The sequence below is a fragment of the Pelophylax lessonae genome, assembly GCF_965119305.1.
Source record: "Pelophylax lessonae genome assembly, chromosome: 4".
Lineage (NCBI taxonomy): Eukaryota > Metazoa > Chordata > Amphibia > Anura > Ranidae > Pelophylax > Pelophylax lessonae.
Genome location: NC_138771.1, coordinates 12,772,552 through 12,794,157, shown reverse-complemented (window position 1 = coordinate 12,794,157; position 21,606 = coordinate 12,772,552). Strand labels below are relative to the sequence as shown.

The 21,606-nt window shown below is 46.9% G+C and overlaps 1 protein-coding gene across 1 annotated transcript in view; it reads left to right on the top strand.

The window, feature by feature from the left end:
* The window catches only part of SPG11 (SPG11 vesicle trafficking associated, spatacsin), a 196,148-nt gene that overhangs the window by 141,840 nt on the left and 32,702 nt on the right, over positions 1–21,606 (top strand). Inside the window, exons 29-32 of the mRNA XM_082252993.1 lie at positions 3,731–3,945; positions 16,546–17,272; positions 20,513–20,646; positions 20,747–20,945. Of these exons, the coding sequence (XP_082109119.1) occupies positions 3,731–3,945; positions 16,546–17,272; positions 20,513–20,646; positions 20,747–20,945 (1,275 nt within the window). The remainder of the gene's footprint in view (positions 1–3,730; positions 3,946–16,545; positions 17,273–20,512; positions 20,647–20,746; positions 20,946–21,606) is intronic.

Below are 21,606 nucleotides of genomic sequence, written 5' to 3'. Positions count from 1 at the left end.
TGAGAAGTAGGTCAGTCACTACATGAACAATGATCCCAATATTTACCCAGGACATCACACAATGGTTAGATAATAAGGTACAGCTGACTCATGGCTAATCCCATCTACAGTGCCTTGCAAAAGTATTCATTAACATGCTAATTAACTCAGCGCACTTAAACCAGACTGGAAGACCAGACTGCCGGCAACAAGGCTAAAACAAAATACAATACACATTTATTAGAAGTCTAATCACAGAGTAAATCAGCATAATTACGAGGTGTGGAAGACCGGTGATTGAGCTGATGATATTAGCATCTGCTAGGAGTCTGACTGTTTGACTTTTATTGGCAATAGGCAGCTAGGCCTAGAGTCCCAGAGTCTTCATATATTCTTTGAGATATATTGCTGACAAATATTACTGTCCCTTTTGAAGCAATCCAAACCATTAAGTATCTGTCTTTCACTCCCAGTGACGGTGGGTACCGTCACAATGACCTTATATGTCATTGATGCCTTTTGTAAAAAGATCTATTGATAAAATAAAATTGATATGATAAAGATATGTTCTTTGTGTTTTAAAAGAGTATGTTATAAAGTGTATATTTGTTCATTGGAGGGATAGGTAAAGTGATTGTAAAGTCTCAGTTTTTTCTCCTTAAAAAAACAAACATGTTATACTTCCCTCCTCTGTGTAGTTGGTTTTGCACAGAGCAGCCCGGATCTTCCTCTTCTCCGGTCCCTAGCTGGTTCTCCTGGTCCCTCCCTCCTGGCGAGTGCCCCCACAGCAAGCAGCTTGCTATGGGGGCACCCAAGCCGAGCGGCAGCTCCGTGTATCCATTCAGACACCGGGCCACGGTTCGGTCCCGCCCCCGTCTCTCCTGAGTGGCTAACTGGCTTTGATTGACAGCAGCAAGAGCCAATAGCGCCACGGCTGTGTCTCAGCCAATCAGGAGGAGGAGTCCCAGACAGCCAAGGCACTCGTGCACGTTGCTGGACAGAGATGGAGCTCAGGTAAGTATTAGGGGGGCTGCTGCACACAGAAGGTTTTTTATCTTAATGCACAGTTGTCAAACACAGGGCCCGCGGGCCGAATGCGGCAGCCCAGGCCATTTTTATGTGGCCCTTGCACTTCTCCTGCAGCTGTGGCACCCCCCCTTGTCTCAGTAGTCGGGAGCAGAGAGGACAGAACTCCTTTGTCAGATCCTGCACTCCTCTGTGCAGCTGCAGAAAGGCTTGTCTTTGCCTCCCCCCCCTCCTCAGCAGTCCGCAGCAGAGAGGAAAATAGTACTCCTCCTACAGATCCTACACCTCTCTGTGCAGCCGCAACACCACCTTTCCTCAGCCTCCCCTGGTCTCAGCATGCAGCAGACTTTGGAAGCTGACTCCAGCCCTCCTTTGGTTCTCCTCCAGACCCTGCACTTTCTTCTTACCAGATCCACCCGCATCTGCTTCCTGGCAGCAGCACACAGTAAGGGGGTGCAATATGATGTAGGGAAGGGTTGGTGACTCTTGACTTCTGATGGTGGGGGGGGGGGGAGGCTCTTGACAACTCATGTAAGGGTGTATGGGGGTGTGGGGTTCTCTGGACATCTAATCTTACAGATATAACTGGCCCTTTGAGGGCAACCATAATTCTGATGCGGCCCGTGATTAAATTGAATTTGACACCCATGTTAATGCATAGAGTGCACCTTCTGCCTTTGCAACCCTTTTAAAGTCTCACTATATACAGTGTTGTCTTTCGATTTAATTATTTTGGGGATGAGACCCTCCAATGGCAATAGTAATGATCCAGCACCATTCCCACGTATTTAACATTTTTGAGTTCTATCTTTCACTTGGATGTTATAAGTTGCACTGAGTAAATACAGCCGGATAAAACAAAAACTGTGTCTGTCTTTATCCACTTAAGGACCACCCGCCGCAGTTATACTACGGCAGGCTGGCCCTCCTGTGCAAACCGCTGTAGGTATACATCGGTCGCACGCCTGCAGCTAGGGGGCGAGCGCGCGCTGCCGACGGCGCGCTACCGCCCCCCGCTCGTCAGCGGGGACTCCGATGCACGGGGCAGGAGGCTCCGATTGCCGCCTGACACCCGTGATCGCTCCCCGCTGAGAGAGAAGGACGGTTGGATGTTGTAAACACATCTGACCGTTCTTCTCCCTGGAATGATCACAGAGCGCCTGTGATCCTTCTATATAGGATCACAGGTCTCTATGATCATTTCACAAGCCACGCCCCCATACAGTTAGAAACACTCCCCTAGGTACACATTTAACCCTTTGATCACCCACTGGGTTAACCCCTTCCCTGCCGGTGTCATTATTACAGTGACAGTGCATATTTTTAGCACTGATTACTACAGTAATGTCATTGGTCCCCCAAAAAGTGTCAAAAATGTCAGTTAGGGGTCCGATCTGTCCGCCGCAATGTCCCACTAAAAATCGCAGATCGCCGCCATTACTGATAAAAAAAAAAAAACAATAAAAATGACATAAATCTTTCCCCTAGTTAATAGACGCAATAACTTATGCGCAAACCAATCAAAATACGCTTATTGCGATTTTTTGTTTACCAAAAATATGTAGCAGAAAACAAATTGGCCTAAAATGTTAAAAAATTTTGATTTTTTAACCACTTTAGCCCCGGAGGATTTTCCTGCTTAACGTCCAGGCCACTTTTTTCATCTTGGCAATGCGCGACTTTAACTGACAATTGTGCGGTCATGCAGCGCCGTACCCAAACAAAATTTACGTCCTTTTTTTCCCACAAACAGAGCTTCCTTTTGGTGGTATTTGATCACCTCTGTGCTTTTCATTTTTTGCAATATTAATAAAAAAAGAGCGAAACTTTTGCGAAAAAATTGACATTTTCTACTTTGACAGTTAAAAAATATCCAATATATTCAATTTTTGTCATATATTTAGGCCAGAATGTATTTAGCTACATGTCTTTGACAAAAAAATTCTCGATGAGCGTATTTTTAACCGATTTAAGACCGGAAGATTTTACCCCCATTCCTGACCAGGCCATATTTTGTGATTCGGCACTGCGTTACTTTAACGGACAATTGCGCGGTCGTGCGACGCTGTACCCAAATTAAAATTATGTCCTTTATTTCCCCACAAATAGAGCTTTCTTTTGGTGGTATTTGATCGCCTGTGCGATTTTTAATTTTTGAAAAAAGAGCGACCATTTTGAAAAAAAAAACAATATTTTTCACATTCTGATATATAACATTAACCCCCAAAAAATTTACAAATCAAAATGTTTTAACATTTTAGGCCAATTTGTTTTCTGCTACATATTTTTGGTAAAAAAAAAATCACAATAAGCGTATTTTGATTGGTTTGCGCAAAAGTTATCGCGTCTACTAACTACGGGAAAGATTTGTCATTTCTATTGTCTATTTTTTTTTTTTTTTTTACTAGTAATGGCGGCGATCTGCGATTTTTTTGCGGGACTGCGACGTTGCAGCGGACAGATCGGACCCCTAACTGACATTTTTGACACTTTTGGGGGGACCAGTGACATCACTACAGTAATCAGTGCTATATATATGCACTGTTACTGTAATAATGACACTGGCACGGAAGGGGTTATTAGCACTGTTGGTGATCAAGGGGTTAAATGTGTGCCTCGTGCTTACTGACGTGTGTGGGGGGAGGGGGTTTCACTTGTTTGGCTATGCATACACTGTACGCACTGTAATATTATAGTCCTATGATCATACTATTATGTCTTCTAGATATGGATATACACAAACTAAGAGTTCTCGCTGAAATCATAGAGGACCAACCATTCTTCATTAGGAGGGAACTTCTGAGTGACTATAGTCCTGCGGCACTACAAGAGGAATGCCAGCGTCTTCTACAGATACTTGTGGATGAGGGACATTTCTCTTTGGCACATCAAGTCGCAAAACTGGCAGAGCTGCCCACTGACAACCTAGTTATAGAAGAGGTAAAGCTATGCCATCTGAGAGGGAAGCTGGCATGGGGGCAAATATTTCCAGAACAAACAGGCAACAACGTTAAGTTTTTGGGATCTTCTTCACTGCTATATTAATATTATCCACTTACCGCAAATCGATGTAGCCCTACGTCGGCTGCAAGAAGTGGTTGTACCGGGGTGATCCTTGCAGCTAGAAGCATCATCCCGGTACCGGTGGTCGGCTTTCAGGTGGAAAAGGCCGATGCTGCCCAGGAGCTGGTCGATCGTTACACCAGCGAGCGGGAGGGGACGCCCCTCCCACTGCCTTCCGCAGCTCTGCCCGGGTCTCCCGTCCCACCGGGAGACCCGAGCACCCAGCCAGCACCTCCACTGGCTAGTTGGAGTCCCGATCAAACCCCGATGCGGCTTAGATCAGGTCTCCGATGACGTAACCCATGACGTCACATCCGGGTTACTCGGCTGCTAAAGGCGCCGAGTTTAAAAAGTGACTGTATTCAAAAATCCAGTTTTCGTCATTTTTAATAAACTGAAGTGCAGTGGAGGGGTTTGGGGTCTTTTAGACCCCCGATCTCTCCATAAAGAGTACCTGTCACTGCATTTTGCTGTCACATTCCCCCCGATCCCTCCATAAAGAGTACCTGTCACTGCCTATTACTGTCACATTCCCCCCCGATCCCTCCATAAAGAGTACCTGTCACTCCTATTACTGTCACATTCCCCCCGATCCCTCCATAAAGAGTACCTGTCACTGCATATTACTGTCACATTCCCCCCGATCCCTCCATAAAGAGTACCTGTCACTGCATATTGCTGTCACATTTCCCCCCCGATCCCTCCATAAAGAGTACCTGTCACTGCTATTACTGTCACATTCCCCCTGATCCCTCCATAAAGAGTACCTGTCACTGCATATTACTGTCAAATTCCCCCCCGATCCCTCCATAAAGAGTACCTGTCACTCCTATTACTGTCACATTCCCCTTGATCCCTCCATAAAGAGTACCTGTCACTGCATATTACTGTCACATTCCCCCCGATCCCTCCATAAAGAGTACCTGTCACTGCATATTACTGTCACATTCCCCCGATCCCTCCATAAAGAGTACCTGTCACTCCTATTACTGTCACATTCCCCCCGATCCCTCCATAAAGAGTACCTGTCACTGCTATTACTGTCACATTCCCCCCGATCCCTCCATAAAGAGTACCTGTCACTCCTATTACTGTCACATTCCCCCCGATCCCTCCATAAAGAGTACCTGTCACTGCATATTGCTGTCACATTCCCCCCCGGTCCCTCCATAAAGAGTACCTGTCACTGCCTATTACTGTCACATTCCCCCCCGATCCCTCCATAAAGAGTACCTGTCACTCCTATTACTGTCACATTCCCCCCCGATCCCTCCATAAAGAGTACCTGTCACTGCTATTACTGTCACATTCCCCCCGATCCCTCCATAAAGAGTACCTGTCACTCCTATTACTGTCACATTCCCCCCCGATCCCTCCATAAAGAGTAGCTGTCACTTCATATTGCTGTCACATTCCCCCCGATCCCTCCATAAAGAGTAGCTGTCACTGCCTATTACTGTCACATTCCCCCCGATCCCTCCATAAAGAGTACCTGTCACTGCCTATTACTGTCACATTCCCCCCCTGATCCCTCCATAAAGAGTACCTGTCACTCCTATTACTGTCACATTCCCCCCGATCCCTCCATAAAGAGTACCTGTCACTGCATATTGCTGTCACATTCCCCCCCGGTCCCTCCATAAAGAGTAGCTGTCACTGCCTATTACTGTCACATTCCCCCCGATCCCTCCATAAAGAGTACCTGTCACTCCTATTACTGTCACATTCCCCCCCGATCCCTCCATAAAGAGTACCTGTCACTGCCTATTACTGTCACATTCCCCCCGATCCCTCCATAAAGAGTAGCTGTCACTGCCTATTACTGTCACATTCCCCCCGATCCCTCCATAAAGAGTACCTGTCACTGCCTATTACTGTCACATTCCCCCCGATCCCTCCATAAAGAGTACCTGTCACTGCATATTGCTGTCACATTCCCCCCGATCCCTCCATAAAGAGTAGCTGTCACTGCATATTGCTGTCACATTCCCCCCGATCCCTCCATAAAGAGTACCTGTCACTGCCTATTACTGTCACATTCCCCCCAATCCCTCCATAAAGAGTAGCTGTCACTGCCTATTACTGTCACATTCCCCCCGATCCCTCCATAAAGAGTACCTGTCACTCCTATTACTGTCACATTCCCCCCCGATCCCTCCATAAAGAGTACCTGTCACTGCCTATTACTGTCACATTCCCCCCGATCCCTCCATAAAGAGTAGCTGTCACTGCCTATTACTGTCACATTCCCCCCGATCCCTCCATAAAGAGTACCTGTCACTGCCTATTACTGTCACATTCCCCCCCGATCCCTCCATAAAGAGTACCTGTCACTCCTATTACTGTCACATTCCCCCCGATCCCTCCATAAAGAGTACCTGTCACTGCATATTACTGTCACATTCCCCCCGATCCCTCCATAAAGAGTACCTGTCACTGCATATTGCTGTCACATTTCCCCCCCGATCCCTCCATAAAGAGTACCTGTCACTGCTATTACTGTCACATTCCCCCTGATCCCTCCATAAAGAGTACCTGTCACTGCATATTACTGTCAAATTCCCCCCCGATCCCTCCATAAAGAGTACCTGTCACTCCTATTACTGTCACATTCCCCTTGATCCCTCCATAAAGAGTACCTGTCACTGCATATTACTGTCACATTCCCCCCGATCCCTCCATAAAGAGTACCTGTCACTGCATATTGCTGTCACATTCCCCCCCGGTCCCTCCATAAAGAGTACCTGTCACTGCCTATTACTGTCACATTCCCCCCCGATCCCTCCATAAAGAGTACCTGTCACTCCTATTACTGTCACATTCCCCCCGATCCCTCCATAAAGAGTACCTGTCACTCCTATTACTGTCACATTCCCCCCGATCCCTCCATAAAGAGTACCTGTCACTGCATATTGCTGTCACATTCCCCCCCGGTCCCTCCATAAAGAGTACCTGTCACTGCCTATTACTGTCACATTCCCCCCCGATCCCTCCATAAAGAGTACCTGTCACTCCTATTACTGTCACATTCCCCCCCGATCCCTCCATAAAGAGTACCTGTCACTGCTATTACTGTCACATTCCCCCCGATCCCTCCATAAAGAGTACCTGTCACTCCTATTACTGTCACATTCCCCCCGATCCCTCCATAAAGAGTAGCTGTCACTGCATATTGCTGTCACATTCCCCCCGATCCCTCCATAAAGAGTAGCTGTCACTTCATATTGCTGTCACATTCCCCCCGATCCCTCCATAAAGAGTAGCTGTCACTGCCTATTACTGTCACATTCCCCCCGATCCCTCCATAAAGAGTACCTGTCACTGCCTATTACTGTCACATTCCCCCCCTGATCCCTCCATAAAGAGTACCTGTCACTCCTATTACTGTCACATTCCCCCCGATCCCTCCATAAAGAGTACCTGTCACTGCATATTGCTGTCACATTCCCCCCCGGTCCCTCCATAAAGAGTAGCTGTCACTGCCTATTACTGTCACATTCCCCCCGATCCCTCCATAAAGAGTACCTGTCACTCCTATTACTGTCACATTCCCCCCCCGATCCCTCCATAAAGAGTACCTGTCACTGCCTATTACTGTCACATTCCCCCCGATCCCTCCATAAAGAGTAGCTGTCACTGCCTATTACTGTCACATTCCCCCCGATCCCTCCATAAAGAGTACCTGTCACTGCCTATTACTGTCACATTCCCCCCGATCCCTCCATAAAGAGTACCTGTCACTGCATATTGCTGTCACATTCCCCCCGATCCCTCCATAAAGAGTAGCTGTCACTGCATATTGCTGTCACATTCCCCCCGATCCCTCCATAAAGAGTACCTGTCACTGCCTATTACTGTCACATTCCCCCCAATCCCTCCATAAAGAGTAGCTGTCACTGCCTATTACTGTCACATTCCCCCCGATCCCTCCATAAAGAGTACCTGTCACTCCTATTACTGTCACATTCCCCCCCGATCCCTCCATAAAGAGTACCTGTCACTGCCTATTACTGTCACATTCCCCCCGATCCCTCCATAAAGAGTAGCTGTCACTGCCTATTACTGTCACATTCCCCCCGATCCCTCCATAAAGAGTACCTGTCACTGCCTATTACTGTCACATTCCCCCCCGATCCCTCCATAAAGAGTACCTGTCACTCCTATTACTGTCACATTCCCCCCGATCCCTCCATAAAGAGTACCTGTCACTGCATATTACTGTCACATTCCCCCCGATCCCTCCATAAAGAGTACCTGTCACTGCATATTGCTGTCACATTTCCCCCCCGATCCCTCCATAAAGAGTACCTGTCACTGCTATTACTGTCACATTCCCCCTGATCCCTCCATAAAGAGTACCTGTCACTGCATATTACTGTCAAATTCCCCCCCGATCCCTCCATAAAGAGTACCTGTCACTCCTATTACTGTCACATTCCCCTTGATCCCTCCATAAAGAGTACCTGTCACTGCATATTACTGTCACATTCCCCCCGATCCCTCCATAAAGAGTACCTGTCACTGCATATTGCTGTCACATTCCCCCCCGGTCCCTCCATAAAGAGTACCTGTCACTGCCTATTACTGTCACATTCCCCCCCGATCCCTCCATAAAGAGTACCTGTCACTGCCTATTACTGTCACATTCCCCCCCTGATCCCTCCATAAAGAGTACCTGTCACTGCCTATTACTGTCACATTCCCCCCCTGATCCCTCCATAAAGAGTACCTGTCACTACATATTGCTGTCACAAGGGATGTTTACATTGCTTGTAACCGCAATAAAAGTGATAAGATTTTTTTTTTTTTAAAAAACCTGTGATAAAGTTAAAAAAATAAATAAAATAAATAGAATGAAAAAAAAAAAAAATTTTAGCCGCCCCCGTCGCCGTTAGCTCGCACACGAAAGAAAACGAATACGGAAGTCGCGCCCGCAAATTAAATCGCTGTTCAAACCACACATGTGAGGTATCGCCACGATTGCCAGAGCGAAAGCAATAATTAAAAAAAAAAGATCTACACTCTAACTCTAAACTGGTAACCGTTAAAATTTTTTAAAGCGTCACCTAGGGATATTTTTATTGACCGTAGTTTGTTGCCATTCCGCGGGTGTGTGCAATTTTAAATTATAACATGTTGGGTATTTATTTACTCGGCGTGACATCATCTTTGACAATGTAAAAAAAATGGGCTAACTGTACGGTTTAGTTTTTTTTTTTTAAATGCAGCGAAATGTAATTTTTCCAAAGAAATTACATTTGAAAGCCCGCTGCACAAATACAGCGTGACAAAAAATATTGCAACAACCGCTATTTTATTCTCCAGAGTCTTTGCTAAAAAATATATATTTAATGTTTGGGGGCTTTAAGTAGTTTTCTAGCAAAAAACACTGATTTTATCTTGTAAACAACGAGTGCCAGAAATGGGCTCAGTCCTTAAGTGGTTAAATATAAATATATATGTAGATATATATATATATCTATATATATATATATAAAACACACATAAATACACATATATATATATACAGTAGCTCACAAAAGTGAGTACACCCCTCATATTTTAGTAAATATTTTATGCTATCTTTTCATGTGACAACACTGAAGAAATGACACTTTGCTACAATGTAAAGTAGTGAGTGTACAGCTTGTATAACAGTGTAAATTTGCTGTCCCCTCAAAATAACTCAACACACAGCCATTAATGTCTAAACCGCTGGCAACAAAAGTGAGTACACCCCTAAGTGAAAATGTCCAAATTGGGCCCAATTAGCCATTTTCCCTCCCCGGTGTCATGTGACTCGTTAGTGTTACAAGGTCTCTGGTGTGAATGGGGAGCAGGTGTGTTAAATTTGGTGTTATCGCTCTCACTCTCTCATACTGGTCACTGGAAGATCAACATGGCACCTCATGGCAAAGAACTCTCTGAGGATCTAAAAAAAAGAATTGTTGTTCTACATAAAGATGGCCTAGGCTATAAGAAGATTGCCAAACCCTGAAACTGAGCTGCAGCATGGTGACCAAGACCATACAGCGGTTTAACAGGACAGGTTCCACTCAGAACAGGCCTCGCCATGGTCGACCAAAGAGGTTGAGTGCACGTGCTCAGCGTCATATCCAGAGGTTGTCTTTGGGAAATAGACATATGAGTGCTGCCAGCATTGCTGCAGAGGTTGAAGGGGTGGGGGGTCAGCCTGTCAGTGCTCAGACCATACGCCGAACACTGCATCAAATTGGTCTGCATGGCTGTCGTCCCAGAAGGAAGCCTCTTCTAAAGATGATGCACAAGAAAGCCTGCAAACAGTTTGCTGAAGACAAGCAGACTAAGGACATGGATTACTGGAACCATCTCCTGTGGTCTGATGAGACCAAGATAAACTTATTTGGTTCAGATGGTGACAAGCGTGTGTGAGTGTGATTGTAGATTGCATCTGAAGTATTATTAATTTCTCTATCGCTCATTGACAGACGTAGTCTTCTTGATTCTCAAGAGCTGGGTTATGTTGTCTCCGCAGGAGTAGGACTAGGCAGAAAGACAAAACGTTCTGGCTCCACCTTAGGGGCAGTCCCTGAGGGTATATCCTCCCTCTCTCTGCTACAGGGAATCAGTTTTTTTCTGTCTAGTCAGGAGTAAGGACCTAAGTTCCTTGCTGGCAAGACTTTTTTTCTTTAAGAAAAAGACATTTTTTAGGTAGTTTCTCCAGTGTTTTTTTCCTGTGAGATCTTCAAGCAAAGATGCCGGACTGGGCGACACTTGTGGTCACCCCAGCCGGCCTACGAGCGCGTGCAGACCATGGCATTGCGCTTGGTCGGCCGTGACATATTCAAGTAAGTATGCGGGGCCGGGCGACGGGCTGGATGTTGAGATCCAGTGGTCACCCCGGTTTCTGCCTAAGAGCGCGTGCAGACCAGTGCGCTGGGTCGGCCGCGACGGAGTCCCAGTGGAGGGACTGACTTTGCGAGTTAAAAGTCTCGCTTGGACGCCAGGACCAGAGAGTCGAGGCGTCCACAAACCCCCACCCCGGTGGAGAGGGTATTATGAAGAGAGGGTGCCTGTCGGTTCGGTATGGTGAGTAAACGTTCCCTTTTTTCCTCATTATGAGGCAGTATATATTATGGGCCCCTCTATATATGGTCAGTATATATCTGATACTTACAAGTCCCCCTTGTAATACAGCATGTGTTTGTGGGAAGTGGACTTGGTTCAAGAGCTAACACTCTACCCAGCAGACTGTAACATTACAGCAGACATAGGAGGTATAATCCTACCTTATGTGCAGTGTATCTCTGCAGATCCATATATCACCTCTAAGCAGAGTGCAGGTGGATGTGCTGGGAAGACGATATCGGCGGTCCGCCGCCATTTTGCCGTAGACCGAATGCATGTATGTCCTCAGGTCACGCCGGCCGCCATGTTTTTGAAGTCTTATGTCTCTTCTATGGGGGCGGCCATGTTTTGTGAGCCCAGCTACCTCGTGGAGAGCTGGGAAACGCCGGAAGGCGTACACAGGGGGCGGAGCCACGTCCTTCTACCCGGGAAAAAGCAACAGCTCCTTCCAGTCTGTAAAGACAGACGCTGACTGCAGTTGGTTGGAAACTTCACTGCATCGGTTGGTGAGCCTTGGGGGTCCCTCTCTCTCTCTGTGGGATCGAGAAGCAGGTACTCTGAGGGGCGCTATTGCGCTAGGGGGAGACACATAAAAAAAAAAAAAATTAAAAAAAAAAAAAAAAAAGTTTTTTTGTGTTTTCTGGCAAAGGTGTCCTGAATTATCATGGACCCTGCCACTCATGTATCTCCTCCGGATCCCCTCGAGGGGTCTGCAGGATCCTCCAGCACCCCACTCACGATTAAATCATTGTCCGCTATTATGGAAGCTTGTGTCCCGTGTGGAAGTGGCTTGTCAGGGACAGGGCGCAAGTAAGCGACCCCCGCCTAAACCCCTTATTATCTGAAACCTCGGATTCAGACTCTGAGCCTATTTCTGCAGTTGCAGGTACTTCATCTGGTATTGGTGTCTCGTGTACTGTCTTTTCAGACAGTGAGGAGGATGTTTCGGCATCAGCCATAGCCAGAGAGGAAGCGTTGGTAAACGCACTCATGGTATCTGTTCAAGAGACCTTAAGATTACAGGGTATTCCGTCAGAAATAGCTGAAACCGAGATCCTTTTGGGTCTAAAAACGCATCTAGTGGCGAAGGTTTTTCCATTGCCCAAATGTTTTGGCAATCCAATCAAAGAAGAATGGAGTCTGCCAAAACGCATTTCTACTATTTCTAAACGCATTAACAGGCGTTATCCGTTTGAGGAAACCCTCATTAAGAAATGGACAGAACCACCTGTGGTGGATTCACCAATTGCTAGATTGAATAAAGCCACGGTTATTCCTTTAGAAGACGCTCCGTCTTTTAAAGATCCAGTGGATCGCAAGATAGAAGCTATGTCTCGCACCATGTTTGCCTTGATTGGATCAGCTTTCAGACCTATAATAGCTATTGGTCTGTTTTCGCAGGCTGTAACTGAATGGACCTAGTGGTTACGCCGGGACTTAGAAGAGGTCCCTCAGGCGGTATCAGATTTGTTGGAACAAATGATACAGGGGTTACAGTTTGTGTGTGATGCGGCGTTAGACGCCACTTCATTATTGGCGCGAGCATCAGTCTCAGCAGTGGTTCTCAGGCGTACACTGTGGCTAAAAGGTTGGTTAGCCGACCAAGGTTCCAAAAAAGCATTGGCTAATATCCCCTTTTTAGGAGAGCGTCTATTTGGAGCCAACTTAGATGAGATCATTAAGGATCTCACGGGTGGAAAGAGCACCTTTTTACCGCAAAATTTTAAAGGTAGAGGAACTCGTCAAAGACGAGGGCCTTCTTTTTCTGCTCACAAGAGGTTTTTTCGTCCAGCGGGTGAAAAAACTAAGTCCTCCAAAGCCCCTGCAGGAGGCGTCAGGGGTCGTTGGTCGGGCAAGCAAAAGCCCGCCCCCTCCAGACCTGAAGATAAACCGTCCACAGCCTGAAGGTGCGCCCCCACCCATAACTGGGGTGGGGGGGACGTCTTCGCCGGGTCCCGGATCCATGGCTTTCCAGAATCCCGGACAAATGGGTCTGCGAAGTCATAAGGTCAGGGTACAAGATCGAGTTTCGATCTCTCCCACCGGCGCGATTCTTCCCTTCCAATATCCGACCATCCTCAGATCATTTAGAAGATCTGCGGGGAGCAGTCACAGATTTACTACAACAAGGAGTAGTAGTCCACGTTCCTTGGACAGAACGGTTTCAAGGGTTTTATTCAAACCTGTTTACAATACCCAGGAAAGAGGGCAAAGTGCGTCCAATTCTGGACTTAAGAGCACTCAATTCTTTCGTCAACATAAGAAGATTCAGAATGGAGTCCATTAGCACGGTAGCAGCCTTCCTGCATCCAGGGGATGTCCTAGCGTCCATAGACATCAAGGACGCCTATCTTCACATTCCCATTTTCGCAGGACATCAGCGTTTTCTACGCTTTTCCGTAGAGGAGAACCACTATCAGTTTGTGGCGTTACCTTTCGGTCTCGCCGCGGGTCTTCACAAAGGTGTTGGCCCCAATGTTGGCACTTCTGCGCCAAAGAGGTATATCGATTCTAGGTTACCTAGACGATCTTCTGCTTCATGCAGAGTCTCCTCAGACCTTGCTACAAAACATAGAAATTACTATGATTTCTTTACAGGAATTCGGGTGGCTGGTGAACCAGCAAAAGTAATTTCTGGTTCCCACCCAGAGGCTCGAATATCTGGGTCTAATTCTAGACACAGTCAGGACAAGAGTTTTTTCTTCCGGTAGGGAAACTCCGAAAGATTCAATCAGCAGTCCACCAACAGCTGGTCTTCCCTTCGGACTTGCATGAGGGGTCTGGGGTTGATGGTGGCTTCCTTCGAAGCAGTCCCATTTGCCCAGTCCCATACCCGAATTCTTCAGCAAGAGATTCCTCTCAGATGGAATCGGAATCCGGAATCCCTGGACAATCAGATCCGATTGAGCAAACAGACCAGAGAGTCTCTGGTCTGGTGGCTTCGGTCTCCGATGCTCAGCCAGGGAAAGTCATTTCTGCCAATATATTGGACGACAGTGACCACGGATTCCAGTCTATCCGGATGGGGAGGAATTCTCGGTCAGTTATCTGTCCAGGGACTTTGGTCCCCGGAAGAATCCAGGTTACCGATAAATGTATTGGAACTGAGAGCGATCAGACTTTGTCTGATTCACTGGACCGAGCAGCTCCAGGGCAGCCCGGTTCAGATCCAGTTGGACAACGCCACGGCCGTGGCTTATGTCAATCACCAGGGGGCACCAAGAGTGTCCGAGCGGCCAAAGAAGTGGCTTGCATTCTTCGCTGGGCGGAACGATTTGTTCCAGCAATCTCTGCGGTGTTCATTCCGGGGGTGGAGAATTGGCAGGCAGATTATCTCAGCCGTCAGACCCTGGATCAGGGGGAATGGTCCCTCCATCCAGACGTTTTCCACCAGTTGTGCCTACGATGGGGCACCCCGGTTATGGATCTGTTGGCATCTCGATTCAACAGGAAAGTTCAGAGATTCGTGGCTCGCTCCCGCGATCCTCTAGCAGAAACCGCAGACGCACTGATCGCCCCGTGGGGGCAATACCAGCTAATGTATGCCTTCCCTCCTCTTGGGTTACTGCCAAGACTTCTTCGCACGATAGAGGAGGAAGGAATTCCAGTAATCCTGGCAGCTCCGGATTGGCCTCGTCGTGCTTGTTACGCCGACTTGGTCAGACTGATGGCGGACGCCCCGTGGAGACTTCCTCTCAGGGAGGATCTACTGTCTCAGGGACCGATCTTCCATCCTGCTTTACGATCGCTGGTTTTTAACGGCCTGGTTATTGAGACCCAGGTGCTGAAGGACAAGGGATTGTCAGCTTCAGTTATTCCTACTCTAGTTAAAACAAGGAAAGCGACTTCCAGAAAGATTATCATCGCATATGGAAGTCTTATATTGTGTGATGTGAATCCCTTGGGTTCCATCTACATCTTTATTCGGTAGTCCGAATATTGGCTTTCTGCAACACGGAGTTGAGCAGAAGCTGGCCTTGAGTGTTATCAAGGGTCTGGTTTCAGCATTTGCTATCTTCTTTCAGAAGCTTTTTATCTACTCATTCCTTGGTGCGGAATTTCATCCAGGGGGTGCGACACCTGGCTCTGCCAGTGCACGCGCCGTTACCATCCTGGGATCTTAATTTGGTGCTGTCGGTTCTTCAGACACCTCCCTTTGAAAATATCAGGGAGATTCCCTTGCTTACTTTATCCCAGAAGGTGGTCTTCTTGGTGGCTATCACTTCTGCACGCAGGGTGTCAGAACTGGCTGCATTATCCTGTTGTTCCCCAGATCTGGTGGTTCATAGGGATAAGGTTGTTCTTCATCCGAATCCATCCTTCCTTTTAAGGTGGTTTAAAAGTTTCATTGATTAAGGACAGTGTATTGTCCTTCCTATGTCCTTAGCCCAATCATCCTCGAGAATTTGCATGGCATTCCTTGGATGTAGTTCGGGCGATCAGGATATACTTGAATACTACGGATTCAATTTGTAAGACGGATTCACTGTTTGTGATCACGGATGGCCCTAAGAAGGGGTTGCCTGTTCTGCTGCGACCATCTTTAGATGGATCAGACAGACGGTGGTATAGGCTTATTTTATCTAAGGGTCGGGATCCCCCGTTCCCTGTTAAGGCGCATTCTACTCGGGCGCTTAGAGTTTCCTGGACCTTCCGCCATCAGGCGTCAGTGGTTCAGGTTTTCAAGGCGACTGTTTAGTAGTCGGTTCATACCTTTACAATATTGTATAAGGTTTATGTGATGGCATCGTCAGATGCCTCTTCTGGCTGCAAGGTTCCTGCAGGCCACTGTTTGAGGAGACTGTTGGTCTACCTCGAGGGTAGGTCTCATCTGTTTACTCGATGAGTCCTTTGATACTTCTGGTTGGCTCCGGTTGGGCCTTCTAGATTGGATTTGATTCTGTCAATCCCACCCCTCATTTTGTGGCACTGCTTCTGGATGTCCCAGCTCTTGAGAATCAAGAAGACTACGTCTGTCAATGAGCGATAGAGAAAAATGGATTTTTGTAAGAACTTACCGTAAAATCCTTTTCTCTTAAGCTCATTGACAGACGTAGTACCCGCCCCTCTATCATTGAGTTGGGTTGGGTTAAATTCTCTGTACTGCTTTAAACAGAACTGATTCCCTGTAGCAGAGAGAGGGAGGATATACCCTCAGGGACTGCCCCTAAGGTGGAGCCAGAACGTTTTGTCTTTCTGCCTAGTCCTACTCCTGCGGAGACAACATAACCCAGCTCTTGAGAATCAAGAAGACTACGTCTGTCAATGAGCTTAAGAGAAAAGGATTTTACGGTAAGTTCTTACAAAAATCCATTTTTCCTTCTTCTAAAGTTAATTTAAAGGTTAATGACAATGTTACTTCTTACATAGGTGTTACAGGACCGACGTCTTATGCAAGAGCATGGGCAGTGGGAATGTCCTCAGAGCCGGGCACAGTACTGGAGGAAGTGTCATGAGATTTTCACCACCAACCACCTTTCCCCACTGGTAGCATCTAACTTCTTCAGATCCAAGGCCTCCCGTTACGCGGCCCCCGCAGCGCTCATGGCGGAAAAAATGGAATGCCTAGCAGAACAGGAGCTTTTATTGACTCTTGCTGGGCATTGGCTTTCAAAGGATAATAGTACTCAACTGGCGACTTTAGAGGAATTGGAACAGCAGATGTGGAATTGTCGCATTGAGCAGGAGATATTAGATAGTAGTGGGGGGCTACGACTGATCCCTTCTCGGTCTGCGTTCTCTAGTCTGACCACAGAATTCTCCTTCTCTGCTATACCTGTGCTAAACACCCCTTTACTGCTAGATGTCACCACTCTGCCTCCGCTGTGTAATACCCCTCAAGACGAAACGGACAGATCCCGGATACTGAGCTCTTTCCTAGACCGACTTCTGGATGAAAGCAAGGTTCACGAGGCCAGCCGTGTATGCAGGTACTTCCAGCTGTCCCATTTGGATTTATGGCTTGTGCTGAGCTGTAGGGCTCTGGCATCAGGGGACATGTCAATACTTCAGCTGCATCCCAATATTCAGAATATCCTTACCGAGGGCATGGAGGCGCAAGCAAACATATGGAGCCGAAAGAAAAGATTGCATAGCTGTGAGTGTGATCTGTTATAAATATCTATATTTATGCACGCTTTACCTATGTATACACCATTGATGATAAACCTTTATGTAGGTACATTGTATTTTGAGAATTCTGTGCTGGTTGTTAAGGGCTGGCACCCGCCAGCATCCTAACAACCCAGTGCAGGGATGAATCCTCAGTTGCTAAGAAGCCAGCACCCGCTGGCATCCTAGCAACAGTGAGTAATCGCCCATTGATGATAAACCTTTATGTAGGAGCATGTACAGGCATACCCCACTTTTAAGTACACAATGGGACCAGAGCATGTATGTAAAACGAAAATGTACTTAAAGTGAAGCAATACCTTTTTTGACTTCTCTATGCATGTAAATACACTAGCTCTATGGGAAATATTGGTCAGCTTGACATGGCACTGCTCCCAAACCATAAATGACAAGGACACCAAACTTAGGGAGCATGTTAAGGGGAACCAGGACTATGACATGGTAGATTACATAGGCAAGCTGGCCGACCACAAAATAGGATATGTTGTAGTCCCTGGTCCCCTCTCGATGCTCCCTAAGTTTGGTATCCCTGTCACTTATGGTTTTGGAGTAGTGCCATGTCAAGCTGACCAAGATTTCCCATAGACGCCAATGTTAAAAATCCGGAGTAGTGCAATGCCAAGCTGACCAAGCTTTGTCCGTACTCGCGAGTGTACGTAAAACGGGGTATGCCTGTATTTGGAGAATTCTGTGCTGGTTGTTAAGGGCTGGCACTCGCCAACATCCTAACAACCCAGTGCAGGGATGAATCATCAGTTGCTAAGAAGTCAGTACCCGCCGGCATCCTAGCAACAGTGAGTCATCGCCCCCCCCGGGGGGGGGTACACATGGCGCAGCGGTAATGCTTGCTTTTTTGGGGTTAAAACAAGTAATGAGGCAACCTAATGATTCAGAATAGTTTGGATGTATGGCTTGTGCTGAGCTGTAGGGCTCTGGCATCAGGGGACATGTCAATACTTCAGCTGCATCCCAATATTCAGGATATCCTTACCGAGGGCATGGAGGCGCAAGTAAACATATGGAGCCGAAAGAAAAGATTGCATAGCTGTGAGTGTGATCTGTTATAAATATCTATATTTATGCACGCTTTACCTATGTATACACCATTGATGATAAACCTTTATGTAGGAACATTGTATTTTGAGAATTCTGTGCTGGTTGTTAAGGGCTGGCACCCGCCAGCATCCTAACAACCCAGTGCAGGGATGAATCATCAGTTGCTAAGAAGCCAGCACCCGCCGGCATCCTAGCAACAGTGAGTCATCATGGGGGGTACACATGGCGCAGCGGTAATGCTTGCTTTTTTTGGGGTTAAAACAAGTAATGAGGAGACAACCTAATGATTCAGAATAATTTGGATGTATGGCTTGTGCTGAGCTGTAGGGTTCTGGCATCAGGGGACATGTCAGTACTTCAGCTACATCCCAATATTCAGAATATCCTTACTGAGGCACAAGCAAACACATGGAGCCGAAAGAAAAGATTGCATAGCTGTGAGTGTGATCTTTTACCTATGTATACACCATTGATGATAAACCGTTGGGTAGGAAAATTGTATTTGGAGAATTCTGTACTGGTTGTGTAGGGCTGGCACCCGCCGGCGTCCTAAAAACCCAGTGACTAATACCAGGGATGAATCATTGGTTGCTAAGAAGCCAGCACACGCTGGCGTCCTAGCAACAGGGAGTCATCACCCCCCCCCCCCAAAGAAAAGATTGTATAGCTGTGTGTGTGATCTTTTATAAATACCTATATTTATACACACTTTACCCATGTATACACCATTAATGATAAACCTTTATGTAGGAAAATTGTATTTAGAGAATTCTGTGCTGGTTGTTAAGGGGTGGCATCTGCCAGCGTCCAAACAACCCAGTGACTCATCCCTGCTGTCAGCAGCAGGGATGAATCATCGGTTGCAAAGAAGCCAGCACATACTGGCATCCTAGCAACAGTGAGTCATCACCCCCCCCCCCCCCCCCAAAGAAAATATTATAGCTCTGTGTGTGATCTGTTATAAATACCTATATTTATACACACCATACCTATGTATACACCATTGATGATAAACCTTTATGTAGGAAAATTGTATTTAGAGAATTCTGTGCTGGTTGTTAAGGGGTGGCATCTGCCAGCGTCCTAACAACCCAGTGACTCATCGGTTGCTAAGAAGCCAGCATATGCTGGCATCATAGCAACAGTGAGTCACAGCCACGTCATGCCCCCCCCCCCTCGGGGGTACACATGGCGCGGTGGTAATGCTTGCTCCTCATTGCCTGTTAAACACCTTCTGAAGAGCGATCCGCTGCAGATCACTCTTCAGAGGGCTAACGCTAGTGTAAATGTGCCCTAACACAGTGGGAGGTATTCAGCCAGAAGTTCACAGAAAAGGGCAGGGCAGGACTGAAGCTCGGCTTGGGATTTCAATGGACCCCTTCCTTTTTTTTTCAATTGTACATATACTGGACCAAATGGGAGCAAATAGGAGTTCAGGGGATTATATACACCTTATTGTGGACCTTGCAGTAAAAGTCCACATATTACATCAGCGCCCCCCCTCCCCCCCATCTCAGATCATTGCAAAAACTTATATGAAGTGTACTTATCTCACCCCCCACTGGAGAAGAAGTCACAATTCTTACAGCAAGATCGTGGGAAATTATGAGGATCCCAAATCTTCAGAGAAGGGGGGTCCTGTGCTGTGCTGGAGCATCTTCTGGGGGGGATTTGGGTTCCTCATTGTTCTCAGGATCTCAGCAGATAGATTTGTGAGGTCACTTCCATCAGATACAGTCAGACAAATATGTTAAATACAAAAGGGCAGACTTGATGGACCGCCAGTGGCCGCTGGTGCATTGGGGGTGCAGGGGCGCAGCCTCCCCCCTTTCCATGCGTCCGGCCCCCTAATCTACAAGCAGGGCGCTGGACGCATGGAGTTCAATGGGGATTTTTTTTTAACCATGTGATTAGTGCCAGAGGCATGGTGTGACAATAGTGAATGAATGTGGTCCTGGTGTGGTCCTGGGGGGGATATGGTGTGCGGCCTGGTGTGGTCCAGGGGGGTGGGGGGTATCGTGCGGTCCGTTTGACGCCCCCCCCCCCAGACCATGGAGCACCAGCCGCCACTGTGGACCACTTGTCCTTTTCTGCTCTCTCTTCTATATTATAAAGTGCTTATTTTCTACATTTTTCCTTTTACCTGCAGCATCCAGTGTGGAGTCCCCAGCCTCTCGGAGCCCCACCGATCCCATCTTGGTGAATATGGAGATCCTGAAAGATAAGTGTAGGCATGGCAAGGCATTTTGCAGACAGCTGCTGTGCATGTATGAGCTGAGCCAGGTAATCTTCCATGAAGGTTTGGAAATAAAACCTGCCAATTCTATATCTGTATTTATATCTATTATTGCTCTGCATTACTTTCTCTGTTCTTTAAATTTAGGATCTTCGTTGCTCCTTCTCTGAAGTGTCTTCTCGAGATCCAAGTGAAGTTCTGCGTACTGTGCTGTCCAAGAATCGCCCTGAGCTTGCTGATAGAGCGCAGGCAGTTATAAGCTCCCATAGGCTGACCCCAGAAACCGTAGCAAAAATAGTGGCTGAGGAGTGCCTGAAATTCTGGAGGACGATGGACAAGGAAGGAGGTCAGTGTTGGAATCCCGGCAGTCTTTCCAGTATTAGGCCTCTTGCACACAGCAGCCTAAACAAGTGCAGTACAGCTTTTTTTTTTTTTTTTTCTGAGCTAAAATACAGCCCATTCATTGTAATGTGCCTGTGCACACAGGCGCATAACTGAGCACCGTGCATTCTTCAGTAGGAACAAAATGGAAAAATCTGCATTTTTGAACAGTAATTTACACCGAATGCACTCAAATACGCGCGATTGCGAACAAATGGACGCATGCGAACATACTGTTGATCTGAAGAATGCTAATTTGCATATTTTACAAGAACGTGAGAATGCATTTGCGCGAACGCAAATGCGCGAATTTCAATAAGACAAATACACCTGAAATTTATGGCTGAAAAAGGAGATGCTCAAACAGGAGTATCGTGTGTAAGAGGCCCTAGGAGAATAATTTTGAGCCATATTATGGTACATTACAGTGGGTGGAATCAAAATCTGACTAACCACGCCCATTCAATGGTGTATAAATACAATCAATTATTAGGCAATCGAGCCTTACAACCAGCTGCTACATAAAATATAATTTAGTCACATAAGTTTATTGCACATATTATATTTTTAGTAATCACCCAATCCAGGGGGCGCGGGTAAAGGATAGAAATCCTTCTTATCCTATT